We start from the raw sequence: 11,022 nt of genomic DNA on the forward strand, positions 1-11,022 counted from the left end.
CATATTTAAATTTACAGTTTATCAGTCTGTCAAAATAAATGTCATGTACTTGAGGGATTTACTATTCTGTTCTTTCTGCTCTTTTATATTGCACATTTTGACAAAACATCTGACTTTTTCATACACACTGCACTGCGGTATACATAGTATGGTAGTATGCTATTTTGAACGCAGCCCAACATTCCCTGCACACGACTGTATCCTCCAGCAGCCTGCAATCTGTTTCCATGGTTACCCGCTCATTTATGACGGTGACACTCTCACGGAAAGGAGATTTATGTTTTAAATGTGTCTTGTTTTCGGTTCGATTGCTGTAAATATTCTAGAGTCAGGATCGCCATGCTGTGTCCTTTTTGTTGAGTATGTTATTGAGATAAAGATGTAAATTTTAAAGAAATAATAATGTTGATAACAATCTCACAACCAAAAGCCAACTGTGATGGGGTGAAAAGATATAAATAGCTTTGAATTAGTATTTGTATCCTTCCTTTATCTGCTTCTCATTGGTATCCATCTGCTGTTGGATGTGTGGTCAGTCACCATGTGTGGAATAACATGCAATCGCTGACGTTCTAACAATCTGACCTTCATTCACAAACAGACACGCATCGAATGCCCAAGAACTCATTCGTCATTGCATTTAATGAATCAATCAGCAATTGTGTCTCATTTATGAGCTATCATTTATATCAATCAGAGCTCTAAATCCTTAGTTATGACTGTTACATGACATTTTTTTCTGTGTTCATAAGGTAAATGAATATCTTGAATATTTTAGCCTTCAATTTAGCAATTTGTAGTGACAAATTGGCTGTGAAACCCCTAACACATTCAGGCAGAGCATCTAATACTTCTTGATCAATTAAGCTTGGGTAGCTGAAATACAAAGTTCTGGACTTAAACGTACATAATTCAGTCCTTCACTGTATAACAGAAACAGCTTCAGTATGACAAAACTATGTATCTTGTATGTTTAAAAATGACAACTTGTAAAGAAAAAAACAAAACAAAAAAAATCTCACTGCCTTGTCTTGGATTTGGTCTTCTGAATAAAATAATATATGCTTGATGTCTCCAAAGTGTTTCTAAGAAGTGTTATTTTAGATTCTATCATAGTTTTTATTAATTATTTTCAAATTCAGTTTTATTTTTATATTTTCTCTTTTTATTGGAGTTGTTTTTTTATCTATAGTTTTCCTTATTGCAGTTTAGTTTATTTTGGTACACAAAACGTTCTAAAATAATGTTTTAACTTTCATTTTATTTCAAACTAAAAAAAAATTGTTTGGTTCACATTTTAGTTTTAGTTAACTATAATAACTGTTTCTGAGTTTATTTGGCAGAGGTGAGACTTCACCGCTTGTGGGACTGATGCTGGTGGATAGCTTGATGATGTTTGTCATCTACATGTTAGGCTGTCTTTAAAGGGATAGTTCACTCACAAATGAAAATTTCTGGCATCAATTATTCACCCTCATGTTATTCCAAACATGTAAGACCTTTGATCATGTTTGGAACACAAATGAATTTATTTTTGATGAAATCCGAGAGCTTTCTGACCCTGCATAGACAACAATGCAACTACCATGTTCAAGGCCCAGAAAAGTAGTAAAGACATCGTTCAAATAGTCCATGTGACATCAGTGGTTCAACCATAATTTTATGAAGCTACGAGAGAACTTTTGTATGCAAAAAAACAAAACAAAAACAACTTAAAATTCTTCTCTTTGGTGTCAATCTTTGATGCACATTAATGAGAGTACCACAACTCAAATAAAATGTAAAGAGCTTTATATAATGTAATATACATTTAATTTCTATATTACTATAAGCATTTTTCCATATTCCCTAATAAATAGGTTGTCATTCAGCTAGTTTAGCCTTGTTCAGTACATGTATAATGAGGAGGAATAAAATATCTCAAGACCTGTGTTCTTTAACTTTCTTTTATTTTTAAAAAATCATTGCTTAATTATGATTCAATGTTAAAAGCAGACTGACAGTGAATGAAAAAAGTATCACATAAACATTAATCCATTTGTACTTTATTATTTTTTACTTATTTGTGTAAACGCCTTTAATAATTGTAATACTTCACAGTAGGGCTGCACAATTATGAGAAATCAAAGATTGCGATTATTAATTACGATTATCACAATTTACATTGAATGAGGTTTATACCATTGTTTTATGTAATTGCATGCCGTATTTTTATAAGAAAATAAACAAGCCAAAAAAACTCTAGCTGAAAAACCTTTAGTGCTTCTCTTTAGTATTACGCCTCAAATGTCAAATATTCATCGGATTGGTTTCTATAAAAAATTTAATATGAATGGTATTATAATGCTATATTAAAACAATCGAAAAACCTTTCAGATAACATGTAGAAAAAAATAAATCTTAAGTGTGCAGAATAACATAAGAGGACATGGAATGATTACATAATTGTGGCATCCGTAATTGTAATCGCGATTAGAAATTTTATTAATTGTGCAATCCTACTTTACAGTATAGCTCCTCTATTCCCTTTTCAAACAGTAACTGTTATATCAGTGAACTAGTCAGAGACGCATTTTGGTCTGCAAACTGAGAGATAAGTGAGAAAATCAATAACACCACTTTTAGCATTCATACTATCATTCTATGCATTAACTGGACAAATTATTTGTGGACAAAAAAAGCAACAGGATCAACTAAATTTAAAAAAAATATTTTCAGTTGTTTTCCTTCAGTAAAGAACCTAAACAAGATTCCAGAAAAGTTATGCTTTTTCATTGCATTCTGCTTTGAGAAGAAAATCAATGGAAGATTGTGAACAATCAGTCTTTTGGTGGTCTTGTGAATTATAATTTCATGATCTGGCAGTGTGTCGGCCAGCTGCTGCTTCCATTAAAGTGCAGAAGTGCAGCGGCAGCATGTGGGTTTAGGGGTGCAATTAGGAATGCAGCAGGGCTCGAGTGCAGAGTCTGTCCCTTTGGCAATCTCACTCTCGCCAAACACCATAGAAGCCTCAAACTGCTCCTTGACGGCCTGGATTTGCTTGAGCACAGAGTCCCATTTGGAACTGTTAAGGTTATAGTTTTCTGATGGGTCTGTCTCTAAATTATATAGTAACGGAGGATCATGGCGCTTGAGGAACAGTGACGAGCAGTTGCTGTCTGGGGTGCTTTGACTGTGAATTGCACCTGAGTTATGGGGAAAAAAACAACAGAAATAAACAGGAAAGAGAGGTAGGAAGGTGAGGTTTATATAGTCTAAGCAATGGTGAACTTACCCTGTGTATAGTAATGTGCTTTGAAATTTTTCCATCTCACAGCGAACACGCTATACTTCTCACTTGGAAAAGTCGGGTAGTAAAAGATGGTCTGTCTTTTACTCTGAAACATCAATAACAAGGTTTTTAAAGGGGCCATATGATGCAATTTAAATTTTTTCTTTCTCTTTGGAGGGTTACAAGCTCTTGGTGCATAAAAAAAGATCTGTAAGGTTGCAAAGACTAAAGTCTCAAATCCATAGAGGTATTCTTTATAAAAGGTTTAAGACTCTGCCACGCCCCCTTAAATGGCTCATTTAAACACGCCCCCACATGTCTATGTCACTATGTGGAAATATGTGTGTAGTGCCGCCCAAATGTTCTAGACCATAGTGACATGTAGGTTTAGGGGCGGGGTTAGGTGTAGGTCATTCTTACAAATTCATATGAAGTGTGCAACTTGTAAAACATGTATGATTTGGCACAAATCATATGAATTTGTATGAATGCGGTCTTACAAATTCATATGAATTAGTCACCTCGTAAAAAAAATTATGAATTGCTGTGAGATCAGGCTGGTTATACATAGTGTCTCCAAAACCTAATATAGTAAAATACACTGTAAAAAAAAAAAAAAGAGGTGGTGTAGAGTCTGTGGTGCTGTGCTTAAAGATGTACGTCTAATGGATGTATATGTATGTTAAATATTCAAAAATAAAGCAGACTGAATGCAAGAATGCTTCCTGTATGCTTAGAAAAAAAATTCAATATATATATATATATATATATAAATATACACCACTGTTCAAAAGTTTGGGGTCAGTAAGATTTGTACACTTTTTTTTTTTAATAAATGCATACTTCTATTGTGCAGTGATGCATTAAACTGAATGAAAGAGACACTAAAGGCTTCTACAGTGTTCATTTTTATTTAAAAGAAATCTGAACTTTCTATTCATCAAAGAATCCTGAAAAATGTGTCACTGCTTATATAAGAATTCGAATGATTTCGAAGAATAATGTGACTCCATCTCAAGACTGTAGTAATGATGCTTAAAATTTAGCTTTGCATCAAAGGAATAAATATTAAAAATATTTTAAAATGGAAAACAAAAATATTTCACAATATAACGGTTTTCCTGTATTTTTGTTAAAACATGTTATACAAATCTTAACAAGCCCAAACACTAATGTATGTATATATGCATGCATCTAAATATATTTCACTTTTGATGATTTGGTCTCTTACCGCTCCGTGATTCAACAGGATGTTTGTCATGTCGACCCCGTCCAGTTGAACGTCAGGTAACGCCGCTCCAGCCAGTTTGGCAAAGGTGGGCAGAATGTCCAAAGAGCTGGCCAGAGCACGGGTCACACCTTTGAATGATGGGAAAACAAAGTAAACGTCTTCTGTTTCATTAAACACTGTATATTTCTTATAGCTGGATTCCGGACACCGGGCCGTTTACCTGGTTGGATGGATCCAGGCCAATATGCGATGGCCGGCTCTCTCATTCCTCCTTCATAAGTCGTGCCTTTGCCACATTTCATCAGTCCAGCGTTTCCCCCACGAGACTTCCGCATCAGCTCTGGCCTGTGAACGCACACATAAATAGATCTTAAGAGAAACAGAAACGCACAAAGCATGGACTATGGAGAAACACCTACCCGTTGTCACCAGTGAAGAAGATGAAAGTGTTGTTGATCACCCCCGTATCCTCCAGAGTTTGCAGAATCTTCCCCACAGTGCCATCAAACTCCATCAGAGCGTCACCGAACGGCCCACGAGGAGACTTCCCTGCATAGTCAGTGCCTGCATACTGAGGGTAGTGTGTGTGCTGGAGACAGAGAGCAGGCAGAAAGTCATTAAGTACATACTCTGAGCGTGTTTCTAAAAGATCATTATATATTCTGAAAGCAAAAATCCCACTTATTTTGAATATATTGTGTAAATCTTTCAAGAAAAACCTATTATGAGCTTTGAGATCGTTAAATGGTGCTAAACACTATAGAAGCCTTAAGAAAGTCAGTGCAATTATCACTTCTAATTTTAATTTTTTTTTTTTAAATAAATTTAAATCAATTAAAATAATTATCTATTGATCTTAATTGTTTAGTTCATTATTATTTAATTTATAATTATTGTTTAGTTCAAGTCATGTTTATTCTCAGTGAAGAACTACACTGCCCACAATCCTCTTTGGCTTGTCCAATCAAAAAAAAAAAGTCACTGTTGCAAAGGAAAAGGGAATTGACACTCCCATGAAGCATTGCGAATGACATAATCAAGTAATCCTCCCTAAACTCCCAAACAACTTTTATTTTAATATTTTGCACAAAAATATCTATATTTTTTTTTTTTATTAAATTGCAACATCTGCAATGCTTTATGGGATGCCTTGACTGCCTTCATAAAATAACTTAAAAACGATCATTTAATTTCATAGCACATCTTTGACGCTCTCAACTCATTATTTTTAAAGCATTTTTATCCAAAGTTGGATTTAAATTTATTGTAAATGCATACTTATTTTCTCAATAACAAGCATTATAAGAAACTTTATACTGTAGAAATGACGTAATATAAAATTATCTAGTACTCCTTTTTTAACTCTCTTAGAGATATGCAAGCAATTGCATAAAACATTACAAAAGTGATTTACGTTTTCATTTTGACATTTATCAGATGCTTTTATCCAAAGTAGATAGCAATCAAAAAGAACAATAACATAAAAGTGCTTTGAGAAGTCTTGTCTCGTTTATTTGATTAAGACTCACATGTGAAGGATAGTACAGGAAGAATGGTTGGTTATTTCGGACCGCATCATTGATGAACTGAGTGGCAAATTCGCTGTAGGCCTTCTCGAGCTGCAGGAAGTCTGCAGGCTGCTGCTTGATGTTCTCATTAAACACGAGAGGTACAGTTACAACATCCTGATCACAGAAGCCATAGCACTTCACATCCGGAGGGAAACACGTGAGATTCTGACAGGGACCCTTGGATAGAGAGATATTTTGCAATGATGAAAGACAGCCACAAAATGAAGACTCTCACACACCAGAATTAAAAATATACATTAATTATAATAATGTTATGCAATTTCCTTAGTGCTTTACAGATAAAACTCAGAATAATTCAAGAAGATATAATGACCTGGTCGTGTGAGTATGGGATACCGAGATAATTGTCAAAGCCATGTCGGGTGGGCAGGTAAGTGCCATTCAGCCCGAAGCCCAGGTGCCATTTACCCACTATAGCTGTTGTGTAACCCTTAGACTTCAGCATCTTTGCAATAGTGGTCTCGTTGAGCGGGAGACCCCCTTTTGAACCCGGATACAGCACACCCGGATAGATGCCGGATCGAGTCTGATAGCGGCCTGTCAGCAAGGCTGCCCTGGACCAAACAAACAGTATATAAAAGGAAATTCTGCATATTAGCAGAATAAATCATTATCAGAGGGTGGATTCTAACCGGGCTGATTATGATATTGGTTTATTCATTGTAAGATAAATGGAAGGTTATCTTGAGCACATTGCATTTATCATTAGTCTGCAGTGTATGCACATTTTATTAAGATATTTTCCGTTTTGCATACAGAAAAAACACATACTGTGTGTGCATAGTACACATTTTAAATAATGCAGAAATAGAAGACCTATTAGTAATATGTTTATGATTTTATGAACCAAGTCGGTGAATATTACCTTGCATTCTGGCGCCATCTTCTGTGCCAGATACTATATTATCAAATATGTATTATGTTGGTGATAATCATACTGTATAAAAACAGGTGATAATATACAGTCGTGGCCAAAAGTTTTGAGAATTACATAAATATTAGTTAAGTTTGCTGCTAAACTGCTTTTAGATCTTTGTTTCAGTTGTTTCTGTGATGTACTGAAATATAATTACAAGCACTTCATACGTTTCAAAGGCTTTTATCGACAATTACATGACATTTATGCAAAGAGTCAGTATTTGCAGTGTTGGCCCTTCTTTTTCAGGACCTCTGCAATTCGACTGGGCATGCTCTCAATCAACTTCTGGGCCAAATCCTGACTGATAGCAACCCATTCTTTCATAATCACTTCTTGGAGTTTTTCAGAATTAGTGGGTTTTTGTTTGTCCACCCGCCTCTTGAGGATTGACCACAAGTTCTCAATGGGATTAAGATCTGGGGAGTTTCCAGGCCATGGACCCAAAATTTCAACATTATGGCCCCCGAGCCACTTAGTTATCACTTTTACCTTATGGCAGCGTGCTCCATCGTGCTGGAAAATGCATTGTTCTTCACCAAACTGTTGTTGGATTGTTGGAAGAAGTTGCTGTTGGAGGGTGTTTTGGTACCATTCTTTATTCATGGCTGTGTTTTTGGGCAGAATTGTGAGTGAGCCCACTCCCTTGGATGAGAAGCAACCCCACACATGAATGGTGTCAGGATGCTTTACTGTTGGCATGACACAGGACTGATGGTAGCGCTCACCTTTTCTTCTCTGGACAAACCTTTTTCCAGATGCCCCAAACAATCGGAAAGGGGCTTCATCGGAGAATATGACTTTGCCCCAGTCCTCAGCAGTCCATTCACCATACTTTCTGCAGAAGATCAATCTGTCCCTGATGTTTTTTTTGGAGAGAAGTGGCTTCTTTGCTGCCCTTCTTGACACCAGGCCATCTTCCAGAAGTCTTTGCCTCACTGTGCGTGCAGATGCGCTCACACCTGCCTGCTGCCATTCCTGAGCAAGCTCTGCACTGGTGGCACTCCGATCCCGCAGCTGAATCCTCTTTAGGAGACGATCCTGGCGCTTGCTGGACTTTCTTGGACGCCCTGAAGCCTTCTTTACAAGAATTGAACCTCTTTCCTTGAAGTTCTTGATGATCCTATAAATTGTTGATTTAGGTGCAATCTTAGTAGCCACAGTATCCTTGCCTGTGAAGCCATTTCTATGCAACGCAATGATGGCTGCACGCGTTTCTTTGCAGGTCACCATGGTTAACAATGGAAGAACAATTATTTCAAGCATCACCCTCCTTTTAACATGTCAAGTCTGCCATTCTAACCCAATCAGCCTGACATAATGATCTCCAGCCTTGTGCTCGTCAACATTCTCACCTGAGTTAACAAGACAATTACTGAAATGATCTCAGCAGGTCCTTTAATGACAGCAATGAAATGCAGTGGAAAGGTTTTTTTGGGAATAAGTTAATTTTCATGGCAAAGAAGGACTATGCAATTCATCTGATCACTCTTCATAACATTCTGGAGTATATGCAAATTGCTATTATAAAAACTTAAGCAGCAATTTTTCCAATTTCCAATATTTATGTAATTCTCAAAACTTTTGGCCACGACTGTAGCTCACCAGTTTGACAATTAATTTAAGAGACAGCGTTTTTATGATAGCCAAATAAAAAATAAAATGTATAATAATCATAATAATATTAATGATAAGCCTGCTATATTATGTTTTTAAAACAATAAGAAAAATAATGGTATAATTCCTGCAGAAATGGTAAGCCTACTAGTAGTACAGTTTATTTTATATATAAAACATCTAAAAATCTAATAAGTTAGTAAATAAATTAAATTACTAATCAATGAGACAATAAATAAAGGGAAATTTTTTGATAGCCAGACACAACAACAACAAAACAAAAACCAGCCTGAAATGACTACATTTAAAACAGAAATAATGAAAAATTATAAATAATATTAGCATTTTCTAATTGAATTACATCAAAAACTTGGAACCTGGAAGGTGATTTAAAGATTCTTAAAAGAAGTGTACAAATGGGTGTATTTGGAAAATTATATTTTTTTTTACCTGGAAGGGCTGCACACGGGGCTCGTGACGTAGAAGTCGGTAAACCGGAGCCCGTGCGCTGCTAGTCTGTCTAGATTCGGGGTGAGAGAGCTCGGGTGTCCAAAACAGCCCAGATCACCGTAACCCAAATCATCGGCGAACAGCAGCACGAAGTTTGGCGGCGAAGCGCGAGCACATTGAGCCGTGATCAGTGCAAACAACGCGATTACGCACATTAAAGCCATGATTACGCAGCTTACAAAATATTTACAACTTATACAAAACGTTATTCAAGTAGCATGACAGTCCCTGTTCGGTTTGTGATGAGCAAACGCCTCAGGTTTACTTCTTTCCCCGTAGCTTTATTCCAGTCATTTCCATTTTGCTGGAATCTTTCATGTTTATCCCGTGTGGATCATGTGATCACCGACACTCGGTCAGGTGGCTTCTTCTTCTTCTTCTTCTTCTTCTTCTTCTTCTTCTTCTTCTTTTGTTTTATTGGCAACCGCACTTAACAGTGCATTACTGCCATCACCCGGCAGCTTGGATCTTGGATCAGAAACATTTCTAATCACCCCCCCCCCCCCCCCCCAAAAAAAAAAAAACCCCACTGGCGCTGCGTGTTCAGCTCCTCCAGCTTCCACCCCACTTCCCTTTAACTCCCGTAACCTTCCGTAACCTTATTTACCTCCAAATCTACTTACCCTGTCTCACACTATACTCATCCACATCTTCTACCTTTCTCTACAAGCCTAAATACATATTAATCCTATATTCTCTTCATTAAACCAGTATTATTCAAAAACTGAAACAACACATTAACCATACTATTTCCTATATCTGAGTCTAATATATTCTTTAATGTTAACTCTTTCCCTTCATTCTTCCATAATTCTTCTCTTAACACTTCTCTTTCTTCATCATACCCATTACAATTAATAATCACATGTTCTACAGTTTCACTCTGTCCACATTTCTCACACAAACCTGTTGGATGCTTAGATATTAAGTGTAATGTTTTATTCAAACCGTTATGTCCCACCCTTAGTCTTGTAATTATACTTTCCTCCCTTCTATTTCTCCCTCTTTTTCTACCTTTTCCCACTTTCTTTTGTATTGCATATAAATGTCTCCCTTTACTCTCATTATCCCAATATTGTTGCCACTTTTTACTCATTTTCTCTTTTATTACTGATTTAATTTCTTTTAAACTATGTTGTAACTCAATGTCTACCATCTCTTCATCTACTGCTTGTTTAGCTAATTTATCTGCTTCCTCATTGTCTTTAATTCCCACATGCGCTGGGACCCACATAAACTGTACCTCTATTTTAATTTGGTTCAATTCAAAGAGATTTTGAAGAATTTCCATGATTAAATCTGGTCTTGATTCTGACTTTTGATTATCAATACTAATTATTGCTGAATAAGAATCTGAACATATGACTGCATTTTGAATTTTCCTTTCCTTAATTATTTGTACTCCTAGCAGAATAGCCATCAACTCACCTGTATACACCGACAAATGATCACTAATTCTAGCTTTTTTCTTCACCATTAACTTTGGCACATTGACTGCCACTCCTATTCTACTTCCTTTTTTAGAAGCATCTGTGTATATCTGTATATTATCTCCATACGTTATTCTTGAATACTCATTTGCTCTCATTACTTCCATCTCATTATTTCCTTCATTCTGTCTTATCTTCAGTAATGTTAAATCTACTACCGGCTGAGGAATAATCCATATAGGAGTATGCATATATATATTACTCTTGGTACACATCTATAATTGTCTATCCCCATCTCCTTAATATCTTCTTCTACCACCCACCCAAAACTCTTATGTTTCTTCATTCCTTGTTCCCAACATTTTCCTAATATTTTCCTTGTTGGATGTACCTCATTCTGACTATTAAGATTTGTCCAATACACAGCCATTAACTGTTGTCTTCTAATATTAAGC

General features: G+C 36.1%; 1 protein-coding gene across 1 annotated transcript; it reads right to left on the reverse strand.

The window, feature by feature from the left end:
• Positions 1–2,175: 2,175 nt before the first annotated feature.
• Positions 2,176–9,434, reverse strand: arsa (arylsulfatase A). Its single transcript, XM_059506828.1, has 8 exons — positions 9,078–9,434; positions 6,408–6,648; positions 6,032–6,250; positions 4,922–5,091; positions 4,723–4,847; positions 4,503–4,630; positions 3,275–3,377; positions 2,176–3,185 (listed from the first exon to the last, which is right to left on the reverse strand). The coding sequence occupies exons 1-8, from the start codon at positions 9,299–9,301 to the stop codon at positions 2,890–2,892; spliced, it is 1,506 nt and encodes a 501-aa protein (XP_059362811.1). The 5' UTR covers positions 9,302–9,434; the 3' UTR covers positions 2,176–2,889.
• Between the last annotated feature and the right edge of the window lie 1,588 nt (positions 9,435–11,022).

This window comes from Carassius carassius, chromosome 23 (genome assembly GCF_963082965.1).
Source record: "Carassius carassius chromosome 23, fCarCar2.1, whole genome shotgun sequence".
Lineage (NCBI taxonomy): Eukaryota > Metazoa > Chordata > Actinopteri > Cypriniformes > Cyprinidae > Carassius > Carassius carassius.

Bases quoted from the DNA above. Each gene is read 5' to 3' on its own strand.
- arsa (XM_059506828.1), bottom strand. From the start codon at position 9,301: ATGGCTTTAATGTGCGTAATCGCGTTGTTTGCACTGATCACGGCTCAA. The intron at 6,649-9,077 runs GTAAAAAAAAAT...TGTTTGGTCCAG, and splicing joins CCCGTGTGCAGCCCTTCCAG to GGCAGCCTTGCTGACAGGCC. The intron at 6,251-6,407 runs GTCATTATATCT...TCTCTATCCAAG, and splicing joins TCCCATACTCACACGACCAG to GGTCCCTGTCAGAATCTCAC.